The sequence below is a fragment of the Trematomus bernacchii genome, unplaced genomic scaffold (genome assembly GCF_902827165.1).
Source record: "Trematomus bernacchii unplaced genomic scaffold, fTreBer1.1, whole genome shotgun sequence".
NCBI lineage: Eukaryota > Metazoa > Chordata > Actinopteri > Perciformes > Nototheniidae > Trematomus > Trematomus bernacchii.
In genome coordinates this window covers 10,413,059-10,433,944 of record NW_022987803.1, presented here as the reverse complement: position 1 = coordinate 10,433,944, position 20,886 = coordinate 10,413,059, and the positions used below count along the sequence as shown (strand labels likewise).

General features: G+C 40.3%; 1 protein-coding gene across 1 annotated transcript; it reads left to right on the top strand.

Annotated features, from left to right (window-relative positions):
- The first annotated feature begins 565 nt into the window (after positions 1-565).
- On the top strand, positions 566-14,468 carry LOC117498523 (hormonally up-regulated neu tumor-associated kinase homolog). Its single transcript, XM_034150675.1, has 11 exons — positions 566-1,039; positions 2,482-2,604; positions 2,782-2,951; positions 7,350-7,405; positions 7,509-7,647; positions 7,797-7,924; positions 10,446-10,581; positions 11,158-11,332; positions 11,426-11,503; positions 12,886-13,177; positions 13,285-14,468. Exons 1-11 carry the CDS (start codon positions 797-799, stop codon positions 14,052-14,054), a joined length of 2,310 nt encoding a protein of 769 aa, XP_034006566.1. The 5' UTR covers positions 566-796; the 3' UTR covers positions 14,055-14,468.
- Positions 14,469-20,886: the final 6,418 nt, after the last annotated feature.

Here is a 20,886-nt window from a genome sequence, read left to right as displayed (position 1 = left end):
TCCAGTCTTTGTGCTAAGCTATCGGCTGCTGGCTGTAGCTTCATATTGTGTGTGTGCAGGACTGGTTTCGATCTTCTCATCCAACCCTCGGCGAGAGAGCAAAAAATGCTTTTTAGTGAAATGCCCTATCATGATCTTCTGCCAAAATGTTTAAGATTTAAAGTCTTCATTTTCTGGACACTTATCCCTCTCCCCGGTCCTTCTCACACATGAGTGCGTCATATAACAACCCTGATCTGTGCTCACAGTGGAGAAAATTACCTGAGTGTATTGGTGAGAAACTGAATGATACAATCTAGTTTTAAAGGAGAACCCAAGTAAGTGAAGGGTTTGAATAGTTACTGTGTAACTGTGAGTATCTGTGTGTACCTTTTAGTGTTTGCAAAGGAGGGGGTGAGTAATTACGGTGTAGAATGTCTTCCTCATCACTGGAGCTGACCTGAGAACACACCAGTTAATCATCCACTAACTGGCAGCGAGAGGGGGAGAGAGATCCAGGGTTGCATTCAACAAAGTTGGACTGAAAGAGAAAGAGACACCTTCATTCGTTAAAAGGTAAGAGGAAGAGGAAGAGACAAGTCTTCATCAAACCGTTTGGACTGAAGGATATACTTACCAGAGAGTGGAAGGACAAAAAACCTGCGTCCGAGGAAAGGCACCTGCGTCTGACGAGGGATTTTTTAGCAGTATTCTCTCTGTGTGTGTTAGTATGTGTGTTCTATGTGGGCCGTCCGGTTTTTGGATTTGATTGTGTGCGCTTGAGAGAGGGCCACATGGGGTCCTGGCCCTGTAAGGGATGCCAGCTGCAGCGTTAAAGCCCGCTCCGGAGGACATGGTGGCAGAAGGAGGGGGCGACGCGTCCCAGTGGGAAGCTGCGGGGCCGGGCCGGGAGCGGCTGCCCTTCCTGAAGGTCCCCAGGGAGCTGCTGCGGAGCTTCCCCCACTCCAAACGGGTGGGATCCTACCTGGTGGGGAAAATGATCAACAAGGGGTCGTTTGCCAAAGTGATGGAGGGGCTGCACATCGGCACGGGGGAAAAGGTTTGTGCTTTCTCTTCCCTGAGTAAGAGAATAAGAGTGAGGAGACATGTGTCAGACCAGAAGGATGGCCAGCACCAGATCACACACATACAATGTTTTGATTACAACTTGTAACTGATTATTATACTCACTTGTGTTTGTAGAGGGCAGTGGCCTATTATTATTCTTGTTATGTGTACAAAACATAGTAATTACTTCTACATATACAGTACAGGAACAAAACATTTGCTCAGCATAGCTTAAGACGATTCAAAGTTGAACCGTTTCTGCTCAATATATCTGGACTTCTATAAAACATAATGGCTAATAGATGCAGCAACTGCAAAATAAACAATAGTTATAATTACGTTACTAATGCAAATTGTTTAGACAAAATATACAAAAGTATTGCCCTGAATATGTCCAAGTCCAAACAAATAAAAAGAGACTATATGGACGTGCACTTATTGTCAAGTGGAGGCAGGTTGTGTGTGTGTCTGTGTGTTTGCATTTTTGTGTCTGTGGGTGATTCAATGTATGTGTAACTTTCCTTCACCGGTCACCGAGTCCCTGACCCCGGCTCATATGTACATGACCTGGTTGCCATAGTAATGACCAAACTCATCTCTGGGGGTATTTGTTCCTCTTAACCCTCATTACCCTCTCCTGATACAAGAGCTGTGGAGGTGAAGAACGCAAACAAAGTAGACCTTAGAATCATAATGAATTATAATCTAAATTTAAGTTAAATTAGTTTCAACACCAAATATTTACTGTTAAGGCATTATTAAAGGAATATACAATTGAAATAAACTGAAAGGTCCTGTCGTTTTTACCAACAATTTACTGTAAATTACAAAAGGTCCGTAAAATCCTTTTGTCAAAGGAGCTTAATAATTTTCAAAATATCAATATCACCTTCAGGAATTATAATGCCCGTCCAAATGCCTTTTCCACTCATCATCTTGAATGGATATGGGATGACCACACATTGCCAAGATGACCAAAGCCTTTAAACTCGCACTGCTAAGAACAATAAATGATAGGATTAGACTTCCTAGTTATCTCACAATGCAATATATTGATTCGAAATTTTTCTCAGTTACCCAGGGCATTATGTTTACCGTTTGCTTCATTCGAACTCTAAAGTGCTATAAGTACCAATTTCTCTCCAGTTCCTTATCTTGATAGCTTGTTACCTTGTTAAATATAGCTTACGTTTTAATTATGTATGGAGTGATATTGGTTAAAGTTCCATTTAGATGTTAAACGGTGGCTTTTGGCCTTTGAAAAGAGCTCCTAAGCTACAACTACTGAAACATCTATCTAATTGGTGTAGAGGACTGTGGTTCTGTTGACAAATGAACATGTAGATGACCCAATTTGGAGATCAACTTTTTTTTTTTTTTTAAAGGAGCAACGACTGAAGAAAAAACACAAACCGTTTGAGTGTTTGTGTTCAGGTGGCCATTAAGGTGATCGACAAGAAGAAAGCGCGGCAGGACTCGTACGTGCTGAAGAACATGAAGAGAGAACCTCGGATCCATCAGATGATCCGACATCCTCACATCGTGGTCCTGCTGGAGGTAGAAAACTCAAAACACATAAATTCAGAATGATTTTAACAGTCCTAATAAAGCAATGATTGGGTCTTAAATTACATACACCTGTAGGCCAATTTAGCATGGATTATATTATTTGTAGGCGGTTATATAAATGTTATTACACATGGCACTGTTAAACATAGCTTGTGTGTTTGTAAGACCCTGGAGACGGAGAACAGCTACTACATGGCCATGGAGCTGTGTGCTGGAGGAGACCTGATGGACAAGATCTGTGAGCGGAAGCGGCTGGATGAGAGGGAGGTGCGGCGCTACACCCGTCAGATCCTCTCTGCAGTGGATCACCTGCACAAACACGGCGTCGTACACAGGTGACACACAATCTATTTCCACCAGAAAGCTTGATTTCAAAGAACATTTGGACACTTTGTGAAGTATGCTTTTTTCTGTGGTTTCCTGGAGGCTCTGAAGTTGCTGCGCGTATCCAATAAATTATTTGATAGTGGACGTATTTACCCTAAAAACATAAATACAGTATTAACCATACAAAAATATAGGGGTCCAAATCCAATTTGGCCCTACACTTTCCAAATCCGTGACAGAATAACGTTTAATTTTCGGTTAGCTAAACAAAGTTCTCCCTTCTTTAGGAGTAGGGTACACTGAAAAAAACAGGGAGTAAGATTTACTTAGGAAAATCGAGGTAAGAAAACGCACTCAGAAAACCTAAGTAATTTAACAACGTATATTTCAAGTAGCTTCTACTTACAGTTAAGAAGTGTTTGTTACTAAAGGCACTCAAGTAAACTTTACTGTCACACTCAGTTTTTGTAAGTACATGTTACTTACTATTGTATAGTAGATTTTACTTAAGATTACATTTGCATCTTATTACAAATCTCCAGTAAAACATATTTGGCTTTTCAGGTTGTTTTTACTTGCTATTTTTATCTTTTATTTAATAAATATGTAGGTAATATTTCAATATAATTATTAAGTATCATCAAATGCAATTCTTATTCAATAAAACTGTTTCACACTAAGGCTACTACAAAACATGAAACATTAGACACTTTTAAACAACACTATTCTGCCCCGCTCCCGTAGCTGGGCAGACAGACAACAGGTTCCCAAGAAAAACTCTGCTTCAGAAGTTCCGTTTTAAAGTTTTACTCAGAAAGCACTGTAAAACTGGACACACAAGAAAATGTACATTCATCTCAAGCATAGCAATAATTTAACATATCATACATTTCCAGCATGTGTTAACAACCATATAATAAACGATGTGTTAGCTTCATGCTAACCCCTATGGGAAATTACATTGGAAGGCTAGCGGTTAGCATACATCGTTGCAACTATGAATTCACAGCAATATTTCCACCATTTAACAATGTATCCCTCACACATACTCTTCATAAACAATGTTGAAACAACAGAGCATAGAAACACGTACAGGCATATGTTTTCTTAGACAACAATGCATAGTAGAAACGTGCATCTAATAATAATTGTAATATTCCAGTTATAAACGACATGAATCAAAGATGTGTTGCTGTATTTTAGAGGTAAAAAAATGCATTCATCATCATAATTATTCTATATATATAATTTACACAGTGCCTGTAAACCGGAGGAGAACGCTGGCATTTCTCCTCCTACTTGAAAGACTACGGAGGGATAGGGTCTGCAAAATTAGTTTATTTTGGGGATTGACTGGATGCTCTGACCGGTCCACTTCCTGCCCGCAGCCGTAACGCGGCCGTAACGCGACGCAGACGGACCCGGTGGAATCTAGGGTAGCCAGCAGTTTAAGATGCGCCTCAACGTCGCCCGCTCTGGCCCCCGGAATGCATGTGACTGTGGAGGCTTCGGTCTCTAAATTCAAGTATATCAGAATAGAGCTACCAATAACCAGAGTTGGCTTCTCAGCGGGTGTCTCGCTGAGTGGGGAAAATCTGTTAGATAAGTGAACTGGTTGGTGGGGACCTGCGGGTCTCGCGTTATGCCCCTTCTGAACAGTCACCCAGTCTCCCGGCTGCTCGGGAGTTGCCGGGGGACGGTTAATAAGAGCTACCTCTTACCGGTCCGCACCGACTAACATGGGTTTTACTGTAGCTGAGTTACTTTCTAAAATGCGGAGCCGGGCTTCTATGGCTATGATTCCCACCTCCAACCTAGCAACTATACTACATTTAACACATGTAGGCCTATCGGTACCAGTAAAGGAGGTAGGGAAGTAACCAAACATGAGACAGATAGAGCAGGAAATAGCACCCGAGGGTGGGGAAGCCATGGCTATCTATCAGGTCTCCCTTGAAAAAGAGATCAATGATCTCAAGGGATACACCTGGATAAATAAAGGTTTGAAATGAAAATCAAGCTAAAGTAGCTAGGACTGGACTTGGTACTAGTTTGACTTCTACCAGAAATTAGAAATGAAATGAAGTACTTTTACTGTGTATTTTTTGAGAAAATACTCTGTCAAAGTCCCGTGCTGAGAACAAAATCAAGCCACTTCTGCTAAGTTTGATGAGGGAATTATTTTTTGTTGCCATTAGTTCTTCGTGAGATTGATCCTGTTGGACTCAGTACTAGTGAAACTACCCCCACAAGTACTATGAAGTACTTACTGTGTACTTTTCCAATAATCCTCTGTCAATGTCCCCTCCTGAGAACAAGAATGCATGTTTCTCTGCTATTTTGAATTTTTTTTTAAATCGTTTTTATCAGTGTAGAAATATGGCGACATGCTTCGGGACAAACTTCTCTGTCTGGCAGAAACAGGAACTGTAGTAACTTTTCGTAACCATGACTTCTTATCAGCAAGTTTTGGAAGCTCCAGCGAAAGCCTTGTCGTAATGACAATCCCATTTCCTTTTTTTATTTCGTAATTTGTACATTTTGAGTCTGATGTTTATTATCTGTTTGTTTTTTTTAAACAGTCCCTGATGAGCATGTGTACTGTTTTGTAGTATAGACAAGGCTATATCTGATACTAAATACAAAATAACCTCTATCTTAGTTTGAGCAGTTTGTGAGTAAATGTCTAGATGGCGTGATGAAACTATTTGTCCTATGCACGTTACATAGAAGTGGGTAAGGAAATGCTGTAGTGGTCGTATTTGAATAAAGCCAAAAAGTGGTATCAATCTACTATTACATGTGTTAAGTAAGCACATACGTTACTACTGGAAATGTTAAACCATTCCTAAAGTAACTTGCATGTCAGCAGATTTTAAGTCGAAACTTTGCCTACATTTAAAACGTTTTATGTCTGATCATCTAGGCTGAATGAATCATTGTCCCATCAACTTTGAAATTACTATATTTCCATGTGAAGCTGGTAGCTATGCTCTTGAAACAATGGTAACATTAATTAATACTTGGAAAAAACAACTCACTTTTGTAGCAACCTAAGCACAGTCTGGACATCTTTTGGCATGCAATCGACCAAACCATGTTTACTGAGCTAGTGTTACAGCCAGCAAATCATGAGGCACACACACACACATGATCGCACACATACAAAGTAGTTTGCAGGGCATTAACAGCCTACAAAGGCGGAAACGCTGCAAGGAAGGCAGCACATGGCGCAGTGCAGTGTGGGAGCTGAAAGTGATATTTCAGTGACATTTTAGCATGTCTAGGTGTAAGAGACCCAATACTCCCACACACGCACAAACATACACACACTAACATAGTCACAGTGCAACCACACACACTCCGCTCAGCTCTGTGCTTTGGTTTAAGACCTTGGCTCCTCTGAAGGTGGGAATGTGATTACCAGGCAATGACCTCATCATCCTGCGCCGGCGCCATGATTCACACATCATCACAACATCATGGACTTCCTCTCTAATGAAGTCCCTTAACGATGGCCCTCCCGATCCTTCAATCACACCTCTCTCTGTCACACACACATGCTCACACACACACACTCTCGCGCTCACATTCTCCACCACAGAGATGATTAAACTGGAAATAAATGGAAATTTGCACTTAAATGCACCTCCTACCACCCACATCCATAAGGTTTACCGCATACATTTTCTCCTTTATGACAATGTCCGCTTTCACCCTTTTTCCCTCTTTCTTCCTCCGTCTGTCTTTGAACTTTATTCGGGTTGTGAGAGCAGTGTTTTCTGGATTTTTGCGGGACCCCGAGTGTCTGTTGGTTAGATGAGGGCAGATGAAAGGAACATGGCTGATTCCCAGGCTGTGTTTTATAGGGGATCTCTCTCTCTCCTAACCGCAGATTTTCATTTAGCTTGGGAGTTTTAGAGCTGGCTATGTGATTGGCGGCGGGGCTGGGGTCCTTTTTAGGGGAGTGAGGCAACTTTCCCAGGTGAACACAGAGAGATTACTGTGGTAGGGAAGAGCTAGGATGTCAAGAAGAGCGGTCTGAAAATGTAAGTCAGTGGGAGTTGAGTTTTTAGGAGTCCAAAACAAATGAGTCCCCCAAATTAACTGTTCATCCCGAGCCCTACCCACATTTTATTTAGCTTGAGATTTCCTTTCAAACATAAAATATGAAGGTCCCATCTCATTTTAAAGTCTATAAATCAGCAGAAAAACGGCCAAACACACACTGCCAGAATTCTGAAATTGAACAACCACCATAGTGTCTGTCTTTTGAAGTACTTTAAGGGGAAAAAAACACCCTTAAAAATTCCTGTAGGATTAAGGACGGAGCTCATGAAAATACTACAGTGAACCACAGTTTTCCTTTGTGACTAAACAGCTCTTTCTCTTCTTTTCTTCTGCAGAGATTTAAAGATTGAAAACTTCCTGCTGGACGAACATAACAACATAAAGATCGTTGGTATGTGTACTGGTGCACTGATGCAAAGTGTTGGACAAACAAGCATGGTTGACTGTGTATTAGCTATCTAGTGCATCTGTTAAAATGATGATGTTTCATGCAGACTTTGGCCTGAGTAATTCTCTGAAGGCTGAATCCCTTTCTCTGGAGCTCCTCAACACGCAGTGTGGAAGTCCTGCCTACGCGGCCCCTGAGCTGCTGGCTCACAGGAAGTATGGACCCAAAGTGGACGTCTGGTCCGTGTAAGTGACAACGTCTCGGTGTGTAAGATGGCCTGCTTTCAAGTGTAGAAGTATTTTCTGTGGTGTTACTTGCTGTTTGAAAGAAATGCATTTCAGTGTATGCATTTTGTAAACGTGTCCTTTTTTTTTCCAATTTTTCTCGTGTGCAGAGGTGTGAGTATGTTTGCCATGCTGACCGGGACTCTGCCCTTCACTGTTGAGCCTTTTAACATCAAGCAGCTGCACCAGAAGATGGTCAACGGAGAGATCAGCAGCATCCCCAGTGACGTCAGCAAAGGTACCACCACTCTTCACCTGAGTGGCTTCTTCATTGAAAGAAAGACTGTATATACACCAAGTCTTTCTGTTTGCAAATGTATAACGGTTGGTTAAGGACATTGTTATTATTTGCTATATTAATAATTAGAATTATTCATAATTTTACAAAAAAATCTGTATTTTGAACTGGGGAAGGTGGTAATATTCAGAAAAGAAATCTGAATTTCGATACATTTAAGAAAAAAACGTTAACAAAGTCTCTGAGAATAAAGTGGTACATTTAAAAGAAAGATTTTAGAAATATATGACCATCTGAGAGTTTCATTTGCATTTATGACTTAATATTTTAAGAGAGTATTCAAATTATTTGTTCATATTTTTTTTTTCAATATCTTTTTCAACTCATTAGGATTTGTTATGAGGCCTTGATACCATAGCCAGTGAATTCAATTGGATAAATATAATTACATTAATTAATTTCCAGAATTACATTATTCAAAACTAAACTACAGAGAAGTACTTTTAAATATGGACATGGTCATAATGTGGTTAAATTAGCAAAAATATATTTCCCTAATTTCAAAGACTAAATGAGAGATGTTCTCTAAACTGATTGGATTTCCATTTGGATGCGTCTCACTCCGTTACACGGTCAGCACTTGAGCTTTTGTAAATGACTCTTTGCGAACATAAAACTGTTTTCTCTCCACAGACCACAGACCAGTCATGACACGGAGAATCGGATGGAAAAAATGTTTCAGTTATTTCTCCCTTCTTCCACTTGGCCTTAGTGTCTCTGTTTCTCTGTCTCTCTCACACATAGTCACTCCATTACACTGTGTCATGGCGCCATGTCACCGCAAACAAACATAGCTCCTGTTACTGTGGGGAAAACCGGCACAGCTCTAAAGCTCTGAAACTGTGACAAGATCGGATTAGTTGCTGTATCGCTGCCACGGGTCTTTTTTTTGTATTTTTTGGAGATTTAAAAAATATATATTTTCTACTATAAGTTTTCTTTAACCATTTTTTTAAACTTGTATCAATGCAGACAAACTAAGTGTGTTCACTAACTATTATACCCAGTTTAAGAGCAACAACATACTAGTACTTAACTAGATCCTATCAGTTCAAACAAACTGAGTTGAACAGAACTGAGACAGCTGATAGTAGCAAAGTGATGGGAGCAGTCTTGGCTTATGTATATCAGTGAATGAGGCCATCAACCTGCACCTCCAAATAGTGGAGTTTATCAGGAATCCCCATCTGGAGTCAAACTACCGGCGTCGCTTGGCTGTCACAGGACAGCTCTATGTCCCAGGCTGACAGCTTGAATTGGTTGTGCTGAAGGGAAATCCTACCTCTCTGTTGTCTCTGATACAGTTTCAGTGAAGTGACAATGAGTGACATCAGTCAGAAACATTGGCTCTTTAAAGTGGACCTATCATGCTATATTATAATAATATAGTGTAGGACCATACCTACAGTATATAAGGCATATTCATACTTTTTTTCTTTCAAAATACCAAACAGATCATGCATTTTAGCCATGCCTCATTTCGCTCAATTTGTACTTTTTTACCCCTGTTTTTGCAAGGGCTGATTCAGTGAGAACAGCACCACCTACAGGCCTGGCATATGTACTACAGTGTCTCCAGCACTTTCGAATGGCAATGGCCGTGGCTGTCTCCTCCTGATTGGTGGAGTTGGCCCAATAGCCGTAGCGCCACTGTCCTGACGTCAGGACAGTGTTCAAATCTGGATCAGTTTTTATCAGATCCGTTGCAGCCCCTTTTTTAGAGATTTGGGTATGGAGGAAAATAGAGAGGGTTGTGTTTTCTGACACTTGGTGAGTTCCCTGGAACACCGGGGACACATATTCATGTATAAAAGACGTACAAAAGTGCATTTTGCATGATAGGTCCCCTTTAAGTAAGGTGGGTCCCTTCTGGCCAGGCTGGAAAATACACAACTTAAGTGTGAATGAAATAGGGCTCTTTAGCCCACCACTGCTCCCGACGAGCAGGACACAAGGGGCGTAAGTGAGTTGGTGAATACTATAGGGAATCACTTCATTATTTTAAGTTCAGTCCCTTTAGCAGAAGCTATTCCAGGCGTTTGAGCCTAAAATACTGTTATTATGCAGATTTGACTGATGCTCATGTAAGCAACCCAGGGTAAATGCTAAGAACTGTTAACTTTGTAATTACATGGTTATTTATGCTAATTAGGATCGATGATAATAGCTTTATAATCTGAAATTAAACCTGTTGAATGTAAGTGAACCTACTTTGAGCTTGGTTTCTGGTCTCCACAACCTGTTTGATGCTGGAGAGCTCGGCATGTTTCCCTTTTTTAATTACAAAAATGATGTAAGAGTTAACTGTAACAGCACATGTTACAGGCTGGAGGCTAAACATCTCTGTATTTTCCAGGAACATTTGAACTTGCACCAAGCTAAATGCTGAAACAGATTAATTTAAAATCCTGAAAACTAGGTAAACAAACAATACACTGCTTTATCATTGCCCCTGATTCAGGTGCGGTGGCGTTTGTGTTGTCTCTCCTGGAGCCAGACCCAGCGAAGAGACCCAGTGTCAGAGCTGCGATGGAGGAGAGGTGGATCAACGAGGGATACGCCAAGAAACCACTACACACACTCACTCATAAAAACAGGTATCTACTCTCGGACTTCAAAATCTACCTTTTTATATTCAAAATCTATATCCTATTTTTTAAACCCATCTAAATATTAGAAAATAGGTAATGTTTGACTTTCATATTCCTTAAAAAAAAAGTATGTTAATCCCTTTTATACTTTCCGATTTGCTATAGTATATCTGTTTGCAACATGAGGGCAAAGTAAGACTGTTCTGCAGCAAACATTACAATGTGGGAAACAGAGGGGGAAATCACTGCGATTTTTCGAACAAAGTGAACGTTTTTGTGGTCAGTAGAGTAACAGCTTCGTGTGTTAGAGCATGACTAAAAAGCTTTTATCACTTTACGCAGTGTGGAAATGCAATCATGTATCGCTCCTCTTGGCAATAACATCTTCTTGAATCCACATGAATGAAGCGCTGCTCTGTTCTGCTCACATTTGAAAATCGTTAACACCAAATCCTTCAGTTACTGCTCGTACTTTTCAGAACCAACAAACTCTTAATGACTATCACATTTCTCTCTCTGCTTCACTCTTCACATTTGATGTTTGTTACGGTTTTTCCATCCGCCTCTCTTGTTATTTCCCAGGTTGGGTCCAGAGGATCTTAACTCGTCTGTGCTGGGATACATGACGGACACGCTGGGCTACTCCCTCTCTGAAATCATACACACACTCACCATCAACAGACCCTCCGCCATCATGGCCTCCTATCACCTGCTGCTCCACAAGCTCAGCAGGAGCCAGAAGGGAACAAAGGCCAAGGTGACATTTTTTTTAAATTATATGCATAAACATATATTAAATAATAAGAAAGATGTTGTGAAGTTTTAACAGCTTAAAATGATTGATTTTCAGAAACTAGAGAATAATGACTGGAGTCTTCCAAGCAAGAATACATGGAGAGAGAAGCATAACGCTGACTCAAAGACTCAGGTAATGTCATTGAAATATATGCAATGATCATTTATAGATATGCTATATTGATGTGATATTATTCTATTAAAGGATAAGGATTTCCAATAACAATCCCAAAAGTAGAAAGTAGTAAAATAAACACCTGTTCACATTTGATTGGTTGGTTTATAGTAAAACAATTATTAGCATATAAAAAAATGGAAAATGAAAAACTATACAGTACAAGCGTGTACGGAGACCAAAGTTAAAAAGTAAAGTGGTATTTTGTGTTTGAAATAGAGATGTAATAAATGTTATAATTCCTTCTCTAAATCATTTCTGGCCTCCCTTTCTGTGTTTGTGGCACAAACTGGTCATGGTCACCAGCAGCAAAAACACATATACAGAAATTACAAATAGCTCAAAACAAGGCTGCCAGATTAGCTCTATTTGTATGATCAAATAGTTTAAACAAGAGACGAGCATGACCAAAAGACTAGACAAGCTACATCAGGCCATCTACTGGCACCTAAACCCAGGACCAATCTTCTGAAATCTTCTGTGACTTAGAGCTATAATGGAATGGAACTCATTGCCAAACCACTTTGCTGAAATAGAGCCCAGAGCCTCTTTCAAGAAGAGATTGAAGTGCCATCTACTAATGAGCATGTACCCCTTGTGAATTGTGAACCCTAATTGAATCTTATTTCATGCTTTGTACTGTTGGGTGTCTTGTGCACTCATCCTTGGCTGAGTTTGATGTTGAAAGTGGATGAGATTGTTGATGATGTTGGAGATGTTGTTAATGATGTCAGGACTTGTGTCTTGAATGTTGTTGTGTTGAGTATTGTTGTATTGTTGTTGTATTGTTTTAAGTGTCGGACCCCAGGAAGAGTAGCTTTTGTCAAGAGCAAAAGCTAATGGGGATCCTAAATAAACATAAACATAAACAAACTCCAATTTTGGTCCTATGAAAACCTAAATATATCGTTTTTTTAAAGAGTCATACATATTTCATTTACCAAAGAAAAATCCTTGAAATAGCTAGGCTTGTAGAATTTCTCAAAAATGTACCTCAAATAGGAGGAAAACATTTATTATTTTGAGGAATTCTTATTTGTTGCACAAGTCAGTATTTAACGGAGCGGGAAGATAGATGTAGGATTGAAAATAAGCTACAGCTCCCATGTTCTGGTAGTAAGATGCCGCCCAATACAATGTTCTAAATCACTGATGTTTATTACAGATAAACTTAGAGGTAGCTCATACAATATCAAAGTAAAATACCATCAACAATCGAATCAAATACACAAGTGTAATTAAATTAAACTCTTAATCTTCAGGCAACTTTCCAAGACTATGGGATGTCTTTTGTCAAAACTTTCTTGGGCCTTTTAACAACTGATCACTTATTGTTTTAGAATGAACAGACCAACGAGAAAAGCTCAAAGCCGTCCAGCCGGCCTTTGAAAGCCCAACAGACGACAGAATATCACATCAACAGGAAGAGGCCTGAGGACTTGCTTAGAAAGGGCCGCCGAGAGGACGCAGAAAACCGTCCCCCTTCCCCATCCCTACCCCAGCTTCCTCACTCTGTCTCCCCCTCAATACCCCCCCGCCTTCCCTCCCCTGGCCCCCTGTGCACAGAGGACGGGGCCACTGCTGAGGAGATCGCCATCAGCTTAGACACGAGAGAGATGCTGTTTCCTGAAGGTCAGTATGTATAGAATAATATAGAATAGAAGCAGCACATATCCTGGGTACAGTGTGTGACATGCTGTATCTGTTTGTTTGTTTGTTTGTTTGTTTGTTTGTTCTAGTGTCTGTGTTCGGGGACAGGGAACTTGTCCGTCTTTCTCCTCCTAAAACCTCTGCATCGCAACTCTGTGAATCCGCCCCTTGCCAAGTCCCTTTACCGGCCGAGCCAATCAGAGACGGCAGCACGTCGAGGCCGATTCGACACACACACCTGCTCAGGACAACTCAATCGGACGGGGCGGCAGACCCCGGGTCAGACTGCTTCCACAACAACCGCCACCAGGACGACCACTCCCATCACCTGACCATCAACGAGCGTCTAGAGAAGCTGCAGACATTTTATTCCTCAGAGAAGAACGGCATCTCTCCCAGAATGCTCCTGGAGGCGGACACACACCCCACAAAGACAGACAAAGACCAACTGAGTACCATGGAGACAACATCCACGTCCACATCTGCCCAACTGCCCCGCCTGCGCAACGTGGGGCTGAAAGACGGACGAGGCAGGAAGATGACGTGGGTAGGGTTGACCCGACCCGGACCCCCAGGACTTCTGGTGAACGGGTCCAAACCTCCCGCCTTCCCTTCACAGAGACAACATACTTTGGTTATTAAGAGCCTCAGGCAGGAGAGGGGCAAGAGAAAAGATCTGTCAGCAGCAGCAGGAGGCGCAGGAGACAGAGGGACGGCAGGAGGAGGGCTGAAGAGGAACTCAGTTCAGTTACGATCATCTCTCCAGCGGCGGGTGGCAGACCTGAACCTGCCACTGCTCCCTGCAGCCCTTCAGGGGAAGACGGATAGGAAGAACCAGCTAAACAGCATGGACTACTGAGACAGATATGCGATAGAAAGGCAGTGATAGTGGCCAGGAAATGGTGCAGCGAGAAGAGAAGTTAGTACTGAGGTTAGTGACATGTTTAGATAATAGATTAGAAATACTGACCTGTGTTGAAATACTAGCAACATAAAGGTGAATGAAAGAAAAGATGGATAAGGGATGGAAGTTAGGAAATACTGAGTAGAGGTAGGGTAGCAGAAACAGGTGTAGATGGCAGCTAAAAAGATATGCTAAAGCTAAATTCTTCACTGTTCCATTCATGCCTTGCTCACAAACAGGACTCCCAACCAAACACCACATACAGTTTGAGTGTTTTATATGCTGCAGTGCCAAACATTTTACCTTTAAGCTCTTTCATTTTAATGTTACCTTTGTTTAAAAGGCTTAGGTCGAGCCATTTGGTCTAAACCAGGGGTGTCAAACTAAATTTCATCACGGGCCACATCAGCATTATGGTTGAACTCAAAGGGCCAGTTGTAACTTTAAGACTATATATATATATATATATATATAAATATATAATATGTATACAATTATGTATTGTATTACATTATAGCCCCTGCTTTGGATTATTATAGGGTAATAACTTCATAATTAACTACGTCTGAAAGCAGAAGTCAACTGCAAATAATTGCAAGTATCTTCAGTGCGCATGTCACACAATGAGATGCATTGTGGGACATGTAGTTTATGGGCAACGTGCTTCTGTAAAGCGGCATATAAACGTATTATATTCTTTCAGAGTTCTTGCGGGCAACATAAAATAAAGTGGGCCTTGAGTTTGACACCCCTGGTCTAAACCATTTCATGTTTAATGTAGACATATGGATCTATTTGTATTCACTGTTCCTGAACCCATTTTTGTACTGACATTGAAAGTCAAAGTAAAAAAAGTGTCAATTCTACTGTAACCGTTTTCATTGCTGGTTTTTTGCAAAGTTCCTCAAGTTGAAAACAGGGGTTTGTTTTCTTTCTCTACCTTTTATGCTCAACTGGGATATCAACTTCCTCACAATATGACCAAACATACACACATTGGATATTTTAATGATATATTGACCACCAGACTAGAAATGTTCCCAGTTTTCATTAAAGGCTTCATTACCTAAAAAAATGCACATTAATCAACATTTCTGCAAATGTAACAGTGTTAGTGCAAGCTAACATTCAACTGCAGTGATTTGTTAATATGTTCTTTAACCAATGACATAACGCCACTCAAAGAGCACGGACCTCCACCAAGACTGTTTCCATAAGTTAAACACAATGTGTGTGTCCTCTCCCTGATTCAAATCTGCTCAAAGATTTAAAGGTTTCTTCTTTGGCCAATGCTTTACCCTTCCAACAAATTAATGAAAATCAGACCAATAAGCCCAAATGAAAGCAAACATTCTTAGCGGGGGTAATGAGTCCTGACTGACTAACTAATCATAGCATCTATTATGTATTAATTTCTCTGTGGTCAGGTAAATTCCTTTTATTTAATATGACATTGGCAGCATTAGAAAAAAAAGGCTAGCTTATAATGGATCAAATACTTTGATTCAGATACATTTAAAACATTTCTGTGATGATGGATATCTATTCAGGATTTTATTAGTATTACCAAAACTCTTTGCTTGGGATGACTCTTATAGTGTTTTGTGGTATGGACACAAACCAAATAGCTTCAAGGTTAAATCATGGCAGTTACCTAAACTTGGAAACCATTTTTTAATGTTTCATTAAATTGTATCACTTTTTAATAAAATAGTTTTTACTTTATTAGGCCTACTACAGTAAAACAACAGTTTTGAATTTCCATCTTTTACTTGTCATGCTTTTCACTACACAAAGCTAATTCCTAACTGGATTACTGCGTATCGATGTGATTGCTAAGGGATTCGTCATACTCCTGCTAAACTAATTTAATCTTAAACAATCTTTCCCCCCAAATCTGTGACAAGTATCTTAGCCCTCACACGCCATCGTCTCTGCATTCTTCTTTCTCTGGATCATTAATATTCTGATGTGCTGCAGAGAGGTGGAGGAATCTGGTTGCTGCTTTCCTACGCTCTTCGTAGCTGCTAAAAAATTGAGTATCTGTTACCTGATACTGTGTGTGTGTGTGTGTGTGTGTGTGTGTGTGTGTGTGTGTGTGTGTGTGTGTGTGTGTGTGTGTGTGTGTGTGTGTGTGTGTGTGTGTGTGTGTGTGTGTGTGTGTGTGTGTGTGTGTGTGTGTGTGTGTGTGTGTGTGTGTGTGTGTGTGTGTGTGTGTGTGTGTGTGTGTGTGTGTGTGTGTGTGTGTGTGTGTGTGTGTGTGTGTGTGTGTGTGTGTGTGTGTGTGTGTGTGTGTGTCCAAGGAGGACAGATTGAACCCACTGAGGTGGATACATCCCCCACTCCAGTTACCTTTCTTGCTACTTAACAGTGATATGAACCAGTAATCTCTGATACTGTATCAGACAAACACATTCACACTGCTCAATGGCAGTACACTAAACAAGAATGGCTGGTTAATGGTCAACTAGCCACATACAAAGGCTCTTGTTCTTATCCAAAAACCAATTTAGGCAATATCTGTGTAGTCCTGTGACCTGTAGCTCTTTAAAAAAATCCTGGTCTGAACAGCATCTACTACCACTTCTTACTGTATATGAATAGTGCATGCACGTAAGAATTGGACAAACATGGTATGGAAAAGTGATTAATAATGCATGTTGCACATCAGGATGTATCCATGGCTGCTGAAATGTTGCGTACACATGCTACAGTGACCATTGTTCCGCCAGAAGCGCATGATCTTGTAACAGTATCATCAAATGGACTTAAAACCTGCTTCTGATTCTGAAAACATGTTTCCTTATGACAACAGCTGGTTGAATGTGTGACCAAGGATTCACGTACGTTTGTGTATTGACCTCTGAAAGACCCCAACAAATCAGAGCCAAAAGCAAAGTGAAAGTCTATCCATAGTTTGCGAGTCAGTTCAATATCAACCAATTATATACGGTTGTCCTAGAAACGAAGAGATTTCAAACAGTGGAAGGCTTGAGACTTGCACTCCAGTCAAACTTAAGCCACAAAAAGGAAGTCCTAAGACTTGAGTTTGAGTCCCTGTCACACATTTAGAGACCTGGAAGACCCAATTTGCTTCTCTAAAGCAACTATCCATAAGTCTTGAGACAGGTACAGGTACTCCTAAATGACTCAAAAACTCATTTTATTTTGAGGCTTTTTCCTTTCCCGTCCATCCATTTCTGGCTTTATAGAGGAAGCAATTCACAAGGGACATATGATATGTACTGGGTCGACTTTATCCCAGTAATAACGTTTTAAATCTTGAAATCTTCAGCACTATAACATTGTTCTTTTGAGGCTGAAGCCTGAATCAGTTTTCTTATACCAACTCAAATGTATTTTAAAAGATGATTCAATAACTTGTAACAGCATCACTATTTACCCCAGCACACTTCTCCACCTATTTTCTACTCTTTCATTCTAAGATCCTTTCTCACCTCTCTCCTTTGGCTATGCTGACATCTTCCCTCCACGTAACTCGGCTCAGTTTCTTCCTCCCTCAGTTTTGATTGCGTAAGAATGTACTTGCATTAAAGTTTCAGCCATGGTCATGCCCCGTTTGGTGAGAAGCTATAGATACAGACAGTTGTGGTCAATAGAGGGTAGTCATGCATCTGTGTGTTTAAATTGGTTTGGCTTTGTTAAAGAAACTAACATGCCTGGACATGTCCGCTGCTTCCTCTGATGTTTGTCATTTTGGGATTTAGTTAGTTACTCATTAGAAAGGCCTGGGAACACACTTTCTCTGTCTTTACATGGGATTGTAAATCAACGTTCTTCTTTCAAAAGTATGTATGTGCACTTGCTGTACACCCCTTGATGTTGTATTCACACAGCAGGAAGCTGTGTTCAAAGAGAAAGTGTTGTCATTTATGTGACAACACTTTTCTCCCCAAACAGCCAATCCACCAAAAGTACAGACATTAGCAACAACTATGCTAATCTAGCTAATGCTAAAGATGTTAGCCTCATTGTTGTTTTATGTGAACACTCCTAAACCAATACGTAGCTCCTGATTGTCCCATGATTTTGTGTCAAACTGACTTTCTATACAAGATCAACATGCTAATGCTAACAATGCATTCGCTGTTTATCATATGTACTATCTTCGTTTAGCATTATAGCATTATAGCAATTGCTAGTTAGCACTAAACACAGAGTACTGCTACTTTGGCAGGTATTTCATTATTTGTATTCATAATCCTAGGTATTCAACCACTTGAAAAAAGTTACTTGATGGTGGTGTTAGATGAAAGGTTTTGCGATTATAAAATTGAAAGGAATGAATTCTGAGCAAGACATGTGGGCTACACTATGTCTGTATAAAATGTCAGGGCAATCTATACAGTGTTTTTGAGATCATTTAGTCATTGTCAGGCTTAAAATGACTAGAGATAATAGAGATGTGGATGGAGAAAACTGACATAGCCATAGATTAAAGTGAAAGCTGAAACCTTCTTTTGTGTGTATGTCTCACGGCATTTCGTGTTATTAGTCACGAAATTAATTTAATCTCTTGATTCGTGTTCACCAACACGATTTTCACATTTTTTTCGTGTCACACAGAACGATTTTAAATGCAATGTATTTCTATTGGTAGTATGTTTCGTGCCTGCAACACGTCTTTTTGTCCGGTCGGGTCTTGGAAGACCAGAAGCTGTGTGGTTCATAAAAACATGTTCTTACTCAATATCTTACCCTAAGCCTAACCCTATCCCTTTTATTTTAAATTGTATAATGTCTGAGTTTTTTTGCCGTCAGTGAGGAAAAGAAATGGGGCTCAGAGCCTCAGAATACTGAAATCTGTATTTTATGTCATCTTTTTTTCCTTCTAATTTGTTATTATTTGGTGCAGGCACGAAACATACTACCAATATAAATACATTGCTTCTAAAATCGTTCTGTGTCAGAATACTTAAATCTGTATTTTTTTAAATGTCTTTTTCCTTCTAATTTGTTATTATTTACATTGCTTTTAAAATCGTTCTGTGTGACACGAAAAAAATGGCGAAATCGTGTTGGTGAACACGAATCAATAGATTAATTTCGTGACTATAACACGAAATGCCGTGAGACTGTGTTGGTATGTATGACCGTCATCTGATGGCCCTGTTGTTATTACAGCTTAATCCCAGTCATTATTTGACTGATGAGAGATGTGTGCTTTGTGTTCACTTTTTCATAGAACAAATGAAGGATTATGATAGCCGAGACACAAGGACGAATATGCAGATGCGTCCAACATCAAGTTCCAGATACCATCATAATTTGACACTGATTTCAATTTGCTAATAATGATACCGATATGGAAAATGCATGCTGCTGGTCACCTGGAGGCCACAGGGGTTACAGGTGCAGTGGTTATGTAATGAAATGGATGGTGTTACTCCATTAGCACTTCAATAGTCTTGGGTGTCTCTGGGAATAATCGCCGTGCCCATCACAGTGTTTGTGTGTGTGTCAGTCTGGGCGAGCCTGTGTTCCGGCGGCTCTGGTTTCTAATGATGGTCATCCATAATTGAGTGTCACCTCGCAGGGGGAGCGGTCCAGAGTGGCGCAGTGGTTAACGTGGCACCGACTGCCCGCCATGACAGTGTGTGTGTTTGAGTCACGGGGGTCAGCGGTGCACAAAACGTCCAGAGCAGTGGAGCAGCAACCTGATCCGAACGCTGTTTAATTGATTCCACGTCTGATTAACTGTCAGTTTAAGATCAACACCAGCTAATCCCCTAAAGGACACCCTGACCAGAGGGACACTGTGTCTCTTTAACCTCAACACATGGGATCTGCCTTTAACCTTGACACATGGGAGCTTAACCTTCATGGCAAGTTGAGATCGTTCAAAATTCTGCGTCTTTGTTGTTGTTATGGCTGTGATGCGTGCTGCAGGTTTAGTAAAGATGCTTATTTTAAAAGATCTTCAAAGTTATCAGGAATGACACTGCATGAACTTTGAATTACAGACTTAATCTGAGAGAAGGACCTTGAAACTTGACATTACATAACATGTTACTTGTAATCAAAGCGACTTACATACACTCAATACTCTGGCAATTTGGGGTGAAGTCTTCCCCAGAGACATGCTTACTGCAGTGGGTGTCAAGGTGGGATTGAACCAGTGCTCTCCTGATCTGAATATGAGCACACTACTACTACTACTGAGCCACATTCGCCTGACTAAGCTAACTATAACGAATATTTCTATATATATATATATATATATATATATATATAGAAATATAAAACGACCTAAATGGTGGGGGCTTGCCTTACTGTCCTTTGAAGGTTCTGCGGGCGACAATGTCCAGTTTTTATTTGACTGGTACACATATTTTTGGTAGCATTTGATGATAGGACACCCTTTATGCTGCATGCAATTGGTGTTTGTTTTTACTTCATGTCTTAAATCAATGCACTTATTTTTCAATATTGTATGACACTGCTGTTTTGTTTTACGTTGTAAAGTCACTTAAACCATCCAACAAGTCTGCAATTGTACTAGAGAATAACTCAGTCGTTACCTCAACTGTTTTTATAGACTTTCTGATACCTTTCTTTGTTTGAAGATAAGAAATGTTAAACTTCTATACAGTGATGCTAGACAAACAGTGCAATGAGACAAGCCAAAATATACAAATTAGTTGTATACACATGAATGAATGTATACTGCATGATGATAAGTCATATCAACATTTGGGCTGTTCCAAGACAATGGCTGGATCACATATTGAATGCACGAGTGAGCCTCTGGCTTGCTGACAGCACA

What these genes read in the sequence shown, in the direction of transcription:
- LOC117498523 (XM_034150675.1), top strand. Translation starts at nt 797, where the DNA reads ATGCCAGCTGCAGCGTTAAAGCCCGCTCCGGAGGACATGGTGGCAGAA. An exon ending in AGAAGGGAACAAAGGCCAAG is followed by an intron (nt 11,333 to 11,425) that starts GTGACATTTTTT and finishes ATTGATTTTCAG; the next exon opens with AAACTAGAGAATAATGACTG. An exon ending in ACGCTGACTCAAAGACTCAG is followed by an intron (nt 11,504 to 12,885) that starts GTAATGTCATTG and finishes TTATTGTTTTAG; the next exon opens with AATGAACAGACCAACGAGAA.